General features: G+C 40.9%; 1 protein-coding gene across 1 annotated transcript in view; it reads right to left on the bottom strand.

Annotated features, from left to right (window-relative positions):
- LOC126198685 (FAM172 family protein homolog CG10038) overlaps window positions 1–18,659 on the bottom strand; it is a 266,737-nt gene that overhangs the window by 140,005 nt on the left and 108,073 nt on the right. The window contains exon 5 of the mRNA XM_049935180.1: window positions 2,635–2,754. Coding sequence (XP_049791137.1) covers window positions 2,635–2,754 — 120 coding nt within the window. The remainder of the gene's footprint in view (window positions 1–2,634; window positions 2,755–18,659) is intronic.

Below are 18,659 nucleotides of genomic sequence, written 5' to 3'. Positions count from 1 at the left end.
CCCCTTCTCCTTCCCCACCCCCTCCAGATTGCTGCTTGCAAGCCCATGTGATGCTGCATTCTGGCCCAAGATGCTGGAGTTCGTGGTCGTGTGTGTGTGAGGAGTGGATAGGTGTGTGTGTGTCTTTACTAATGAAGGCTGTCGCTGAAAGCTATGCTTGATATGTCTTCTTTACAGCATGTAGCAATCTATCTTTTCCTAGACTGTTGAGGTTAATGTGTTTCTACATTTTTTTTCAAATTAAACACAAAGCTGCCACATGATGTTCTATCACTGTTCCTTCTATTAGCTGTGTCCACTTTGCATCTCTTTATTCTGATCCCTCCTTAATGTGACCAGGTTTATCTAATTCAGGCTGAAAAATAGTAGTTTCCCCCTACTGTTCCACTATCTTCCTACCTTTACTGTATATCCTACAAAATCACTGAAGAACATCATTTACTTCCCCAATTCCCATACCACTCCAGTCACCACAATGGAAAGATACTACAGCATCCATCACACTGTACCCCAGAATTAATAATTCTATGGCATTTTTCAATCATGTTAATACAATAATTCGGTAAAAAGATGTCAATTAATTCACTGAGCAACAAGCAAACCTATTTAAAATATTTAGCCTGTACACAACTTTATGCAAACGTAATACCTCTGCAAATTTTCTTAAACATGCCATGCAAGTGAGCCTTCAAGGGGAAGATATACAAATGAATCTGTGGCACAGCCGTGGGCACTAGTATGGCACCTTTCTATGCTAACCAGTTTCTAGGCCATCTAGAAGAAACCTTCCTATACTCCCGTAACTGTTGTCTGGTTCAGGTTCATTAATTTCTTCATGATCTATACCCAGGGCTGAGGTGCCTTTCTCCTCTCTCCTCCACAGACTCAACACCTTCTCCTCCTTTCAGTTCACCTGATTTGTGTTACCCAATGTGTCGCCTACCTGGACACTGAGCTGCACTTTTCCAATGGCTCTATCCATACTGCTGTCCATGTCAACTCCTATAACCATCAACAGTACCAGTGTATTAGAGCTGTCATCCCTTCCATACCAAAAAATCACCAACATTGTGGTGTCACCGCCAGACACCATACTTGCTAGGAGGTTAGCCTTTAAATCGGCTGCGGTCCGTTAGTATAGGTCGGACCCGTGTGTCGCCACTATCAGTGATTGCAGACCGAGCGCCGCCACACGGCAGGTCTAGAGAGACTTCTAGCACTCGCCCCAGTTGTACAGCCGACTTTGCTAGCGATGGTTCACTGACAAATTACGCTCTCATTTGCCGAGACGATAGTTAGCATAGCCTTCAGCTACGTCATTTGCTACGACCTAGCAAGGCGCCATTACCAGTTACTATTGATGCTGTAAAACATGTACCGTCAAGAGCGATGTTCACCAATTATGGATTAAAGTTAAGTATTCCAGCAGCTACGTACGTTTTTTGTTAGTCTCATTTCCTTGACCTGTTCCAGACCTCACGCCAGCCTGCGTGAGCTAAAACGCGTGCCTTTCGGCTTCCTATCATAGTGGGTTGGCTGTCTTGTCAATCCACAACAAACATGTAGTCTGACCACCTGTGGACAGCACTTATGAAGTGATGAGAAGCCCCTTGCCAAGTATGATGTATGTCTCGCTAAGGACTTCACACACAGTGTTTGTCACCCAAACCTGATCCACAGATGTGTGGGCATGACCAATGACCAGCTATCCTTCCCAACAAATGGCCCAGAATTGATGTGTTGAGCACATTATGCTGTGTTTCAATGGCTGCTTCATAACCTGTTCCATATGGATTCTTCCTCCCAATGTCAGTTTTTCTCAAGTACATAAACAAGAGTTACCCTTCCACACATTCTTTGTTCCAGTAATCCTCCTGGCCTCACTCTCCATTAGCATCTTACCTCACATCCACCTCCATCACTGACTTCTCTCCCTCTGACCTGTCACCCTTCCCAATCCATTCTTCTACATCATTGTCATTATGTGTTGAATGGACTCACTGTTGCCTGTCTCGGTGTATCACACTCCTATCCTATACACATGTTGCCTCCCTCTGAACCACCATTCACCTTTCCTCAACCCTCCCACTTGCTCCTTGCTGCCTTTCTTCCCTCTCCCACTCCAACTGGCACAACCCCTAATCCCAGTCTATCTGCAAAACTGCTGTCCCAGCACTGAGTATTCAGCCATTCAGCTGGCACAATGGAGTTGTTTATAAACTTACACTCTGACTCATCCCAGTTGCATAAGAGTTATTTTTCATATGGGATTCATGGCAATCAATAAATGAATAACTGGAAGGATAGAGGGATGAAAAAACAACTCTCTCTAGTCCAGTATCATTTTCACGTTTAAAAAAAATCAGACCAAGAAAGGCACAGATTGTGGTTCAACTCATAGTCAAACTCCTTTTAATCATGTCACAGCTTCTTATGAAAGTTTTACTAATGTTGGACATGACAAATCATTCATAAATGGCCCAAGTCTAGGAAATCAGCAGAAGAAGCAACAGAGAAAGATCAGGTTACATATTGCAAGGCATTATTATCACATGTATGCATATTTAGTCCTTATTTTTCAGAGACTGTAGGGCATATTATATAGGAACACGCAAATACTATCATAACACTTACCAGGTCAACTGTAACCACACCTCCGTAACTATGGGCGACAATTGCTATGTGCTTTGCTTTTGATTCCTTGACATAGTGCTTCCACACATAATCAGCATGTTCTTTAGGATCCCTGCTACCCTGTGAATAAAGTTACAAATTATGAAATAAAGAAAACAAAAGATTTAAATGACAAGATAAAAAACTCTGCCAATAAAGAATTAAAATGAGTGTGTTACTGTTGGTAATTAAGAGCCACAACCTTCTTTAATTAAAAAAAAGGAGACGTGAAATCTGTATTACTTAACAGCTAAAATGGTCATTCCGTCCCAGTTGCAGGTTACCTTTCTAACGGCTTACAGGGGCAAAAATTTTCAGTATTTCACGTAAGTACTGAACGATTTTAAAAATTTAAACTGCTGCCATAATCTATTCATTAAGAGCTATAATCTTACATTTAAGGTTTGACAATATACACTGAGGTGACAAAAAGTCATGGGATAGCAATATGCACACATACAGATGGCTGTAGTACCGTGTATACAAGGTATAAAAGGGCAGTACATTGGCAGAGCTGTCATTTGTACTTAGGTCATTCATTTGAAAAGGTTTCCAATGTGATTATAGCTGCACAATGGGAATTAACAAATTTTGAATGTGGAATGGCAGTAGGAGCTAGACGCATGGGGCATTACATTTCGGAAATCGTTAGGGAATTCAATATTCCCAGATCCACAGTGTCAAGAGATGTGCTGACAATACAAAATTTCAGGCGTTATCCCTCAACACAGACAACACAGTGGCCAACAGCCTTCACTTAGTGACTGAGAGCAGTGGCATTTGCACTGAGTTGTCAGTGCTAACACACAAGCAACACTCTGTGAAATAACTGCATAAATCTATGTGGGATGTACAATGAACATATCCCTTAGGACAGTGCAGTGAAATCTGGCATTAATGGGCTATGGCAGCACATGAGTCACGCGAATGCCTTTGCTAATAGCACTACATCACCTGCAGCGCCTCTCCTGGGTTTGGAACCACATCGCTTGCACCCTAGAGGACTGGTGAACCATTGCCTGGTCAGACGATTTCCAATTTCAGTTGTTAAGAGCTGATAGTAGCGTTTGAGTGTGGCACAGTCCCATGAAGCCAAGGAACCAAGATGACAACAAGGCACTGTGCAAGCTGGAGATGGCTCCATAATGGTGTGTACCGTGTTTACATGGAATGGACTGGGTCCTATAGTCCAACTGAACCAATCAGTAACAGGAAATAGTTGTGTTCGGCTACTTGGAGACCATTTGCAGCTATTCACGGACTTCATGTTAGAACAATGATGTCATGTCAATGGGCCACATTTGTTCGTGATTGGTTTAAAGAACATTGTGGACAATTCAAGTGAATGATCTGGCAACCCAGACCACCAGATGTCAATCGCATCAAACATTTATGGGACATAATCGAGATGTCAGTTCATGCACAATATCCTGCACCAGCAACACTTTTGCAATTATAGATGGCTAAGGAGGCAGCATGGCTCAATATTTCTGCAGGGGCCTTCTAATGACTTCAGTCCATGTCACATGGAGTTGTTACACAATACTGGATGAAAGGAGGTCCGACATGATATTAAGAGGTGTCCCATGACTTATGTCACCTCAGTGCAGGTGAAGCATTAAAGTTAGAAAGTGTATATGTCTTGAGGCAGTGTAACTCAATGCGTACAAATTATCCAGACTATATTCATCATAAGAGCACTTAGCAACTTACAAGAAATTTTAAACATAGTTTCAAACCTTTTCTACATATTTTCTCACTTACACCCCCACAAATTAATGAAAGGAAAACAGTGTATCACTTACTAAATGTCCGTGTCTCATTTGTAAAGTAATCACACATTTGGGCATGTATGGGAGTTTAATTCTTTAAATAATACGGGGTGGCAGGAGGTTACTGCTAAATGTGGGCATTCTTGAATAACAGTGTATGTTTTAAGCAATGGCACATGAGGGTGGTTCGATAAGTCTGGTAAATTTCAATGAAAGAATGGAACATTTTTGTTGCACCTTTATGGTTGGTAAGCTTCATTATTCCAAGGACCATATAAAGAATTTTAATAAAATACAGCATACAGTTCATTGTTGATATCCACCTGAATTATCCAGTGAGTCAACTGTGGATGAAAATAACGAAAACCAAGTTTTGTGTTGTTATAAAACATTTTCATTTGAAGGGTTGGACAGTCACCCAAATCAAAACAGAACTGGATGAAGTTCACGTGGACTATGCATCATCACTCAATGCCGTTTACTTTTTAATGAATTTAAATGTGGGCAGACAGGCACACTCCAGCTGTTCAACTGAGGAAACCACTGCCAAAATTCATGATACGGAAATGCAATACTGCTGAATCAATATTCATGAGATTGCTGAGACTGCAGGCATGTCAACTGAACGAGTTTATAATATGTTGCACGGACTGGTTATGAAGAAGCTAGGTGCGAGGTGGATGCTGCGATTGCTCACATTCAACCAAAAGCACATCCAGCACAGCATTTCGACACAATGTCTTATGAAGTTTAAATGCAATCCACATGACTTTTTACACCTATTTGTGACTGTTGAAGAAACCTGGAGTCAAAACAGCACTCAAAACAATGGACAGAGGGTGGTGAAAGTGTAACGAAGAAGGCAAAGACCATTTTGTCTGCTGGTAAGATGATGGCCACTGTTTCTTGAGATTCCCAAGGAATAATCCTCAAAGGTTAATTGAAAAAAAGACAGAACCATATTATGATTAATTGTTGTATCGTTTAAAAATTGTGTTGGGTGGAAAAAGACCAAGTTTGGTATGCAAAAACGCGTTTTCATCAGGATAATGCACCATTCCACACACCAGAATAATGATGAAAGCATACAAATAGGTCCTCGAATTGGTTTCTCATCCACCCTATTCACCACACTTAGCTCAAAGTGACATCTTCCTGTTCCCTAACTTGAAACTTTGGTTTTCTGGAAACAAATTTTCATCAAATGAGGAACTTATAGTTGTAGTCAATGAGTATTTTTCAGAGTTTGACAGAACCTATTTTTCCGGTGGTGTGGAAAATTGGAGGATCGCTGGATTAAGTGTACAGCCCTCAAAGGAGATTACTCAGAGAAGTAAGGTGAGATGATTATGAAAAACATTCCCTCTTGCTTTTTTACCATGCTTATCAAATCACTCTCATACATTTCCAGGTTTTTCTATGCAAGTACCAGAAGGTACTTCAAGAAAAAATGAATGACAGACAACAGACCATTAGCCACATTTGAGAAAATGGATGAATGCATGAATAGTAAAGACGATGACTTATCTAAACTTTTAAAATACTCTTTCTAAGAGTTACAATTAAGACAAACTAACATACGCTTATTTCTATTACTGCAACTAATTCAGCATCAATATCTGCTTCTACTCTCTACTAACCACTGTGAAGCTGAACCACTTACCACGGCTTTTCCCCATACCATTTGCGTATGTAGTATAGAAAGAATGATTGCTTTAATTTCTCTGTGTGACTGTAATTAGTCTAATCTTGTCTTCACAGTACCTACAGAAATAGTATTTAGGAGGTTATAACATTTTGAAAAGGACAGCTGCTACTCACCATATAGCGGAGATGGTGACTGCAGATAAGCACAACAAAAAGACTGCGACAAAATAAGCCAGAGTCTGTCAGATACTGTGGCCTCATGTGTGTGAGTTGCATTTGCATGAGTGTGTGTGTGTGTGTGTGTGTGTGTGTGTGTGTGTGTGTGTGTGTGTGTGTGTGTGTTGTGTGTGTTGCCTATTTTCAACAAATGCCTTGTTGGCCGAAAGCTTATTTTGTGACAGTTTTTTTGGTGTGCCTCTCTGCGACTCTCATATCCAATACATGGTGAGCAGCAACTATCCTTTGCATAATATTGTTACATTCCATCCTGTATATTCCACTGTTTGATTTAGGAGCCTTATGTTATATTCCTAGATTCCTCACTTAATGCTGGTTATTAAAATTCTGCAAGTAGTTTTTTGTATAATAGTTGACAATTGTCCTCAAGCATCTGCCAATTCTAGTTTTTCAGCATGTCTGTGGTACTCTCACGTAAGTCAAACAAACCTGTGACCATTTGTGTTTCCCTTCTTAGTCTAGTTTAATATCCCTTTCAGTACTATATAGTATGGATCCCAACACACATACAGTATTCTAGAATTGACTGCACGAGTGTTTTATATGCAATCTCCTTTGTAGACAAGACTGACTGCATTGCCCAATAGCCTACCAATGAACTGAGTCTGCCAATTGTTTTACCTTCAACTGAACCTATGTGATCACTGCATCGAAAGGAAAATTATCTCAAGAAAACTATAAAATTATCAGATAGAACTGCTGGTCAGTTCATTCCTCCTGGGCAAATGACATACATGCACAGAGGTACATACACTATTCTAGTTTTTGGAACTAATAAGGTTCTTGAGGGAGGAGGAGGAATTGGTCAGGGATAGGTTACAGAAAAAGGGCAGGTCGCTCATGTCTGAGGAAGGGTGGGAGCCACACCTGTCAGAAATAAGAGAAGAGATAAAGATGAAAAGGGCAGGAGGTATTAGAGAGAGTAAGACATCAAAGATATGCTATGATTTCTCAAGCCAGGCCCTGTAATGATATCATTTCTTTCTGATATCCTCTCCATTCACCTTCTGTCACCCTCCTAATCTCTGTAACATACTAGTCAAACCATATGAAATTTCCAAACTATTACACCAGCCCCAAGATTCCAACCATTGCAGTTGTAGCTGCTGTAAAACCTACTCCCTGAATCCTCTCACTACCAGCTACTGCAGCCACACTTTTGATAAATCCTACAATATCAAAAGAAGAGCAACTTGAAAAACCATGGGTTTATAAAAGACATGTGCCCACTGCACAGGGTTTTATATAGAAATGATCGCAACTAAATTGGCTGAGTACAGACACACTGTTCACCTTGGGATCACCCCACATCCAGTTACAGAACATGCTCTACAGCATGACTTGACTGTCTGCTATATCACACAAGCTATTTGAATAACCCTACCCAATACCAGTTACCCTGAATTCCAGAGAAGGGAACATGCAATCCAACACATGCTTGCATCTCTACATCATCAATCTCCATTAACACAATCCCACCCCTTCAACTCATTTTTCACCACCACCACCACCTTTTCATTATGATACATAGTTTATCTCACTATTTCCTTTATTTACTTTTCCCTTTACTTTTTCATCTACATCCCCCACTCAAACTATTGATTTCCTCTTAATCCATTTTTTACTCATCACCATCATCATCTCTGGATTGACTTAACAACATACTATCCAGAACCTCCTAATCATTCTGACGTGCATCCCTTCCCAGTTCATCTTTGTTTCCCCTCATCCCAACAAGAGAATGATTGCCCTAATCGTGGGTTCCTAAATCCATCCATTTCTCCTCCATTAAGAAGAAACCATGGACCTTGCCGTTGGTGGGGAGGCTTGCGTGCCTCAGCGATACAGATGGCCGTACCGTAGGTGCAACCACAACGGAGGGGTATCTGTTGAGAGGCCAGACAAACGTATGGTTCCTGAAGAGGGGCAGCAGCCTTTTCAGTAGTTGCAGGGGCAACAGTCTGGATGATTGACTGATCTGGCCTCTTAACACTAACCAAAACGGCCTTGCTGTGCTGGTACTGCGAACGGCTGAAAGCAAGGGGAAACTACAGCCGTAATTTTTACCGAGGGCATGCAGCTTTACTGTATGGTTTAATGATGATGGCGTCCTCTTGGGTAAAATATACAGGAGGTAAAATAATCCCCCATTCGGATCTCCGGGCGGGGACTACTCAAGAGGACGTCGTTATCAGGAGAAAGAAAACTGGCGTTCTACGGATCGGAGCGTGGAATGTCAGATCCCTTAATCGGGCAGGTAGGTTAGAAAAACTGAAAAAGGGAAATGGATAGGTTAAAGTTAGATATAGTAGGAATTAGTGAAGTTCAGTGGCAAGAGAAACAAGACTTTTGGTCAGGCGAATATAGGATTACAAATACAAAATCAATTAGGGGTATGCAAGAGCTGGTTAAATAATGAATAAAAAAGTAGGAGTGCGAGTAAGCTACTACAAACAGCATAGTGAACGCATTATTGTGACCAAGATAAACACGAAGCCCACGCCTACTACAGTAGTACAAGTTTATATGCCTACTAGCTCTGCAGATGATGAAAAAATTGATGAAATGTTTGATGAGATCAAAAAAATTATTCAGGTAGTGAAGGGAGATGAAAATTTAATAGTCAGGGGTGACTGGAATTCAACAGTAGGAAAAGGAAGAGAAGGAAAGGTAGTAGGTGAATATGGATTAGGGCTAAGAAATGAAAGAGGAAGCCACCTAGTAGAATTTTGCACAGAGCATAACTTAATCATAGCTAACACTTGGTTCAAGAATCATGAAAGAAGGTCGTATACATGGAAGAACCCTGGAGATACTAAAAGGTTTCAGATAGATTATATAATGGTAAGACAGAGATTTAGGAACCAGGTTTTAAACTGTAAGACATTTCTTGGGGCAGATGTGGACTCTGACCACAGTCTATCGGTTATGAACTGTAGATTAAAACTGAAGAAACTGCAAAAAGGTGGGAATTTAAGGAGATGGGACCTGGATAAACTAAAAGAACCAGAGGTTGTAGAGTGTTTCAGGGATAGCACAAGGGAACAATTGACAGGAATGGGGGAAAGAAATACAGTAGAAGAAGAATGGGTAGTTTTGAGGGATGAAATAGTGAAGGCAGCACAGGATCAAGTAGGTAAAAAGACGAGGGCTAGTAGAAATCCTTGGGTAACAGAAGAGATACTGATTTTAATTGATGAAAGGAGAAAATATAAAAATGCAGTAAATGAAGCAGGCAAAAAGGAATACAAATGTCTCAAAAATGAGATCGACAGGAAGTGCAAAATGGCTAAGCAGGCATGGCTAGAGTACAAATGTAAGGATGTAGAGGCTTATGTCACTAGGGGTAAGATAGATACTGCCTACAGGAAAATTAGAGAGACCTTTGGAGAGAAGAGAACCACTTGTATGAATATCAAGAGCTCAGATGGCAACCCAGTTCTAAGCAAAGAAGGGAAAGCAGATAGGTGGAAGGAGTATATAGAGGGTCTATACAAGGGCGATGTACTTGTGGACAATATAATGGAAATGGAAGAGGATGTAGATGAAGATGAAATGGGAGATATAATACTGCGTGAAGAGTTTGACAGAGTACTGAAGGACCTGAGTCGAAACAAGACCCCGGGAATAGACAACATTCCATTAGAACTACTGATGGCCTTGGAGAGCCATTCCTGACAAAACTCTACCATCTGGTGAGCAAGATGTATGAGACAGGCGAAATTCCATCAGACTTCAAGAAGAATATAATAATTCCAATCCCAAAGAAAGCAGGTGTTGACACATGCGAAAATTACCGAACTAGTAGTTTAATAAGTCACAGCTGCTAAATACTAACACAAATTCTTTACAGACGAATGGAAAGCTGGTAGAAGCCAACCTCGGGGAAGATCAGTTTGGATTCCGTAGAAATGTTGGAAAACGTTAGGCAATACTGACCCTACGACTTATCTTGGAAGAAAGATTAAGGAAAGGCAAAACTATGTTTCTAGCACTTGCACACTTAGAGAAAGCTTTTGACAATGTTGACTGGAATACTCTCTTTCAAATTCTGAAGGTGGCAGGGGTAAAATACAGGGAGCGAAAGGCTGTTTACAATTTGTATAGAAAGCAGATGGCAGTTATAAGAGTCGAGGGATGTGAAAGGGAAGCAGTGGTTGGGAAGGGAGTGAGACAGGGTTGTAGCCTCTCCCCAGTGCTATTCGAGTAGGCATTAAAATCCATGGAGAAGAAATAAAAACTTTGAGGTTTGCCGATGACGTTGTAATTCTGTCAGAGGCAGCAAAGGACTTGGAAGAGCAGTTGAACAGAATGGACAGTGTCTTGAAACAAGGATGTAAGATGAACATTAACAACAGCAAAACGAGGATAATGGAATGTAGTCGAATTAAGTCGGGTGATGCTGAGGGAATTAGATTAGGAAATGAGACGCTTAAATTAGTAAAGGAGTTTTGCTATTTGGGGAGCAAAATAACTGATGATGGTCGAAGTAGAGAGGATATAAAATGTAGACTGGCAATGACAAGGAAAGCGTTTCTGAAGAAGAGAAATTTGTTAACATCGAGTATAGATTTAAGTGTCAGGAAGTCGTTTCTGAAAGTATTTGTATGGAGTGTAGCCACATATGGAAGTGAAACATGGACAATAATTAAATTTAGACAAGAAGAAAATAGAAGATTTCGAAATGTGGTGTTACAGAAGAATGCTGAAGATTAGAAGGGTAGATCACATAACTAATGAGGAGGTACTGAATAGGATTGGGGAGAAGAGAAGTTTGTGGCACAACTTGACTAGAAGAAGGGATCGGTTGGTAGGACATGCTCTGAGGCATCAAGGGATCACCAATTTAGTACTGGAGGGCAGTGTGGAGGGTAAAAATCATAGAGGGAGACCAAGAGATAAATACACTAAGCAGATTCAGAAGGATGTAGGCTGCAGTAGGTACTGGGAGATGAAGAAGCTTGCACAGGATAGAATAGCATGGAGAGCTGCACCAAACCAGTCTCAGGACTGAAGACCACAACAACAACAATTAGTTTTGAGAGCTAGAATAGGGATGTATTTTTAAGTAAGTCTATTGGCAGTATTGATGTTTCTCCCAAAGGAGAGAATTGGCCAGCAAACCTGTCTCATAATTCTACATTATCATTCTCTTTCACACCCCTACAAATTGTTACACTCAAGTATTTGTATGAGTTGTCTGATTCCAACTATGACCCACTGATATTGTACTCATAGGATACTACATTGCTTTAGTTTTGTGAAGTAGATAATTTTATGTGTTGTACTGTATTTTTATTGGTTCTGTGTCTACAAAGACAGCTTATGTGTCAGAAATGGGGCAAGTCAATTTATATGCATACACTTGAAACTGATTTCTATGCACACACATTTGAGATTATACACTTCATATATTTAAATAGTCTTCACTAGAGTAAAAGTCGGCTTCTACCAGTTTTTCCATTCGTCTGTAAAGAATTCGCGTTAGTATTTTGCAGCCGTGACTTATTAAACTACTAGTTCGGTAATTTTCACATCTGTCAATGCCTGCTTTCTTTGGGATTGGAATTATTATATTCTTCTTGAAGTCTGAAGGTATTTCGCCTGTCTCATACATTTTGCTCACCAGATGGTAGAGTTTTGTCAGGACTGGCTCTCCCAGGGCTGTCAGTAGTTCTAATGGAATGTTGTCTACTACCGGGGCCTTGTTTCGACTTAAGTCTTTCAGTGCTCTATCAAACTCTTCATGCAGTATGATATCTCCCATTTCGTCTTCATCTACATTTCTATACATTTCTACATTTCATCTACATTTCTATAACATTGCCCTCAAGTACATCGCCCTTGTATAGACCCTCTATATACTCCTTCCACCTTTCTGGTTTCCCTTCTTTGCTTACAACTGGGTTTCCATCAAGGCTCTTGATATTCATACAAGTGGTTCTCTTTCCTCCAAAGGTCTCTTTAATTTTCCTGTAGGCAGTATCTATCTTACCCCTAGTGAGATAAGCCTCTACATCCTTACATTTGTCCTCTAGCCATGCCTGCTTAGCCATTTTGCACTTCCTGTCGATCTCATTTTTGAGACGTTTGTATTCCTTTTTGCCTGCTTCATTTACTGCATTTTTATATTTTCTCCTTCCATCAATTAAATTCAATATTTCTGCCAAGGATTTCTACTAGTCCTCGTCTTTTTACCTATTTGATTCTCTCCTGCCTTCACTACTTCATCCCTCAAAGCTACCCATTCTTCTTCTACTGTATTTCTTTCCCCCATTCCTGTCAATTTTTCCCTTATGCTCTACCTGAAACTCTTAGATTCCCACCTTCTTGCAGTTTCTTCGGTTTTCATCTACAGTTCATAACCAATAGATTGTGGTCAGAGTCCACATCTGCCCCTGGAAATGTCTTACAGTTTAAAACCTGGTTCCTAAATCTGTGTCTTACCATTATATAATCTATGTGAAAGCTGTCAGTATCTCCAGGCTTCTTCCATGTATACAACCTTCTTAGCTATGATTAAGTTGTGCTTTGTGCAAAATTCCACCAGGCGACTTCCTCTTTCATTTCTTAACCCTAATTCAAATTCACCTACTACGTTTCCTTCTCTTCCTTTTCCTACTATTGAATTCCAGTCACCCATGACTATTAAATTTACGTCTCCCTTCACTATCTGAATAATTTCTTTTATCTCATCATACATTTCTTCAATTTCTTCGTCATCTGCAGAGCTAGTAGGCATATAGACTTGTACTATTGTCGTAGGCGTGGGCTTCGTGTCTCTCTTGGCCACAGCAATGCGTTCGCTGTGCTGTTTGTAGTAGCTTACTCGCATTCCTATTGCTTTATTCATTATTAAACCTACTCCTGCATTACCCCTATTTGATTTTGTATTTATAACCCTGTAATCACCTGACCAAAAGTCTTGTTCCTCCTGCCACCGAACTTCACTAATTCCCACTATATCTAACTTTAACCTATCCATTTCCCTTTTTAAATTTTCTAACCTACCTGCCTGATTAAGGGATCTGACATTCCACACTTCGATCCATAGAACGCCAGTTTTCTTTCTCCTGATAATGACGTCCTGTTGAGTAGTCCCCGCCCGGAGATCCGAATGGGGGACTATTTTACCTCTGGAATATTTTACCCAAGGGGACGCCATCATCATTTATCCATACAGTAAAGCTGGATGCCCTCGGGAAAAAATTACAGCTGTAGTTTCCCCTTGCTTTCAGCCGTTCGCAGTACCAGCACAGCAAGGCCATTTTGGTTAGTGTTCACAAGGCCATATCAGTCAATCATCCAGACTATTGCCCCTGCAACTACTGAAAAGGCTGCTGCCCCTCTTCAGGAACCATACGTTTGTCTGGCCTCTCAACAGATACCCCTCCGTTGTGGTTGCACCTACGGTACAGCTATCTGTATCGCTGAGGCACGTAAGCCTCCCCACCAACGGCAAGTTCTATGTTTCATCGGGGGGAGGGGGGGGGGGGCAGACATCAATACGGTTATCGAATTCTTACCATACCCGTCCCGGCATGGCATCGTCGACTGTGGCAGTTGCTTCCCATGTTCTGTCCTGGAGCTCTGCTACATCACATGGTAGAGGCGGTACATACACCAGATCTTTAATGTGTCCCCACAGAAAAAAGTCACACGGAGTGAGATCCATGGACTGGGAAGGCCATTTCATGAAACAGGAGTCCTCTTCTGTAGCACGGCCAATCCATCAATGCGGCAGCTACGTGTTCAGGTCCCCACAAACTTCACGATGAAAATGGGGTGGAGCCCCATCCTGCTGAAAGGTGAACGGAGAGTCCTATTGCATTTGAGGCATCAGCCATTGCTGCAACATGTCCAAGTAGGAATATACAGTGACAGTGCTCTCGGCGAAGAAGGAAGGCCTGTACAGTTTTCGACATGACAAGGCACAAAAAAAGTTCTGCACTAGCTCCAATTTGAATGGTTTCATACACAGCTTCTATCACAGGACTTTCCACACTGTCACTGGAACTATTTCGAGTTCATGGGATGCACAATGCACCAATTTCTTTGGACTACTTATGAATGTCTCTCGTATGTGCTCCACATTCACTTCACTTACACTAGGATGTCCGCTTCTCTTTGCCAGGCACAAGCAACCCGTTGTAACGAATTAGTTGCGCCAGTGGTAAATGGCCTGCCTTGTTGGTGGCTTCTTACTGTACTTGGTTCTAAACATCTGTTGAACAGCTGTGGCACACTTGATTTTGTCGAACTCCAGCACACAGAAAGCTCGCTCCGCACCTGAACTCGCCATGTTTGCGACTAGCACTGACTATTGGCAAATTACCAAACTAAGCTGTGGCAGTATATATGGAAAAAAAAACAACTTTCAGGGTGACATATGTATAATATCTGTACAATGTTTGGTTCCTGTGTAATAAATAATTGGAAGTGTTCCCAGACTTTATGTACACCCTGTATTTTGGCTGACTCTCATCTCAGGGCATTATGAGGGTATTGGAAGGCCTGGTGGAGAATGTGGTTGAACTTTTCAATGCCATGGTGATATTGGGTGATCCGAGAAGTACAGGTTAGTGTCTGGTTAATAAGTTTACTGATGGCAGAGGAGCAGATGGCACAGGAGAATTGTTTATGGATGAGCTGGATAAGATACTGTGACAGTAACAGCTCTCATTAGGCTCATCACTATACTTCAACAACTCCTACTTTCCACTGCTGATGCGCCATCCTTAGGTGGCAAGGCTGTAAGGAAGAGATTTTTTGACACAGACTTGTTTCTGACAGAGTGGCTATTGAGAGAAACTAGTTCTCACACATTTTAACCAACAATAGTCTAGCCCAGCCCAGTGAACACAATGAAGAAATGGAGGCATTCACTTTCACAGCCTTTTTGCTATAATTCAACGTCACTTCTTCAACAATCAGAAGAATTGTTAACAGACACAACATTAAACACATCTTTCATCTATCTACCAAACCGAAGAACTTACTAGTTTAAATCAAAGATAATCTCAACCATTGGAATCTGTTGAGAGGCCAGACAAACGTGATTTCTGCAACCTTTTCAGTAGTTGCAGTGGCAACAGTCTGGATGTTTGACTGATCTGGCCTTATAACATTAACCAAAATGGCATTGATGTGCTGGTACTGTGAACAGCTGACAGCAAGGGTAATTTTTCCTGAGGGTATGCAGGTTTACTGTATGGTTAAATGATGATGATGGTATCCTCTTAGGTAAAATATTCCGGAGATAATACTGAAAAAGCTGTTAATACAAATAATACCCAAGACTGGTGTGGTTTCTCGATCTGATTATGTCTATTTTGTCACTGTCTGCTAGATAAAACAAAATAGGCCTTTTGTAACACATACCAAATAAACAAGACTGTTTTGGCACAAATGGCCATTTTTTATAACACGACAGAATATAATCGACAAAGTACCAGTATCAAATGCCTATTAGGCCTACTACAAGCAAAAAGCTTTATGTTAGGAAATACGAGGGCGGTTCAGAAAGTAACCTCCGATTGGTCACAGTGCGGGTTGTGGGGGGAGTAGCGACGCCATCTGTGCGTTCACGCACTCAACAGGTCAGTCGGCATCAAGCCGTGGTCAAGTGAACGTCGTACCTGCGCTAGTTTAGTTTTTGTGGCAGTTTGAAATGTGTGCTGCAATAGAAAACCCCGCCAAATGTGAAGTGCGTGCTGTCATAAGGTTTTTTACAGCCAAAGGATATTCTGCAGCAGCTATTCATCGTGAGCTTTGTGCCGTGTACGGACCAAGAGTTATGAGTGAAGGAGTTGTCCGTGAATGGGTACGTTTATTTAAAAGTGGACGAGAAAACGTTCATGATGAAGAGAGGAGTGGTAGACCATCATTGGTGACTGACGAACTCGTTCAGACAGTTGATGCAAAAGTTCGTGAAAATCGACGTTTCTCAATGTCGGAGTTGTCTACTGGTTTTCCACAGATTTCTAAGACTCTCTTGTACGAGATAGTGACAGCAAGATTGGGTTACCGTAAGTTCTGTGCACGATGGGTGCCCAAAATTCTTACCGACCACCACAAAACTCAAAGAATGGCCTCTGCATTAGCCTTTCTGTCACGTTATGAGGACGAAGGAGAACCATTGTTAAACAGAATCGTGACCGGTGACGAAACCTGGATTAAGTACGTGAACCCTGAGACAAAAGAACAATCAAAGATGTGGGCACATTCAAATTCGCCTACCAAACCAAGAAAAGCCTCGCAAGATTTTTCTGCCACAAAACTGATGGCAACGGTGTTTTAGGATGCCAAAGGGGTGTTGTTGGTTGAATTCATGGAATGTGGTACGACCATTAATCAAGACGTGTACTGTGAAACAATAAAAAAGTTACGACGGGCTATACAGAACAAACGCCGTGGTATGCTGACTTCCGGTATCGTTTTTTTGCACGATAACGCCCGTCCTCACTCTGCTCGCAGAACAACGGCCCTTCTTGAGTCCTTCAAGTGGGACGTTATCAACCATCCACCTTACAGCCCAGACCTGGCGCCAAGTGATTATCACCTCTTCATGCATTTGAAGAAATGGCTCGGGTCACAGCGGTTTGATGACGACAAAGAGCTCAAAGATGCGGTCACAGGCTGGCTCCAGGCACAAGCGGGTGATTTTTATGCAGAAGGAATTTCAAAGCTTGTGAAGAGATACGATAAGTGCCTCAATCGCTATGGAGACTATGTAGAAAAATAGTGCAAAGATGTAGTTGTAAGATGTATATATTAAAATATTTTTATTTAACTTGGTGTATTTTTTTAAATCAACCGGAGGTTACTTTCTGAACGGCCCTCGTAGTTTCACATTTCATTCATACGCACCAGCTTCTCAAGCATGAGATCAAAAAGAAGTATAACGAAATTTTTATATAAATTTGGAATCATCTTACTCTTCCATAGTTTGTGTGATGTCCCCATTTCTTCTCCTTCCTCGTTCTAACAAACAATCTTGTCATCACCAATTCTGCAGCTATTCCTGCCATTGTCAAAATTTGTTCGCCGATTAACTTCACTAATCCTGCCAGAATCACAGGTTTAGTTATCCCGCAATTATTTTCCGGTTAGGCATTATTATGTGTTCGTACAACACGTTTTCCACATTACTTCCAGAATAGAACTTAAGCGGCTGCTGTCCGGGGACTGTAATACTGGTCCTTACTAGTGTAGCAATATGGCCAAAACTTTTTTGTCAAAATTTCATTTTCTTGGATACACCGAGAAGATAATACGTAATCTTTCTCACCTGTTATTCCTGTCAGTCATTTATTTTCATTCTGGTAGTCTGAATCTATGGATTTCGCTAGTAATTATAACAATGCTGATCATTCGCAAACCCAATCAACCACATAATCAGACAGCGATTGGCATTCATCCATTCAGCATTAGTCCCTCAGCTCGTATAGGCCCGTCCCCTTTTTTCAGGGGAAAGTATTTCTAGATGCGATGAGGATTCTCGTGACAGAGACATCACACACTATGCATGCATTCAAAAGTCAATTTATGATTCATTTAGAATTCAACTTATAACGTGTTCAAAAATGTTCAAAAACCAACAGGGAAGTGTTTCAAAATCATATGAATAATCTAACTTGTTAGACTGTGCTACTACTCAAACATGACTCAACAGCGTATGCGCATGAGCCCGCGCGTAACTGCTAAAACAAATAAAATGTAAACAGTTGCAACTTCACGCTCATTTTAGGCAATTTGTTGTTACGAAGCACTGCGTATCTTCCTAAAGCCTTTGACACATTTTCAATTGGCAGACGCTTGAATGAGCACTGTGGGGCGTCGTCGTATATGGCGCATTTCCTTTGCAATTTAAATTATTTTCATTTTTTTCTCTCGTTTATGTTTTATTGTTGAAGTATTATTCTGCAGTAATGGGATACAGTAATATCCTTTGTTAGAGTACGGTTCTTACCAGTCAAAATTACAAAAATTTAACTGAAAACTAAAACAATGAAAAATTCCTGGAATTTTAAAAATATCCCAGGTTTTTCTCGGTTTTCTCCTGGATGAAAAAATTCCCGGGTTTTTCCCGCATCTCCCGGTTGTCTCGGGTCGTATACACCCTGAGTATAATGTGAAGATAACACTACAGACTAATATACATATCTTTCCCTTTTTCTGTATTTTCTTTTACTTATTTCTTGCTTTATTTTCATGATATACTGAAAAGGTTCTCCCAGAATATGTTTTGTAAATTGAATTCTTGGTACAATTATGTTTCTGTTCAATTAATGAGGTAATTGTTGTGCTGGGCATGTACTGCTACATACT

Source organism: Schistocerca nitens, chromosome 8 (genome assembly GCF_023898315.1).
Source record: "Schistocerca nitens isolate TAMUIC-IGC-003100 chromosome 8, iqSchNite1.1, whole genome shotgun sequence".
Lineage (NCBI taxonomy): Eukaryota > Metazoa > Arthropoda > Insecta > Orthoptera > Acrididae > Schistocerca > Schistocerca nitens.
The sequence above is the reverse complement of the archived record's forward strand: the minus strand, read 5'-3'. Positions and strand labels throughout refer to the sequence as shown.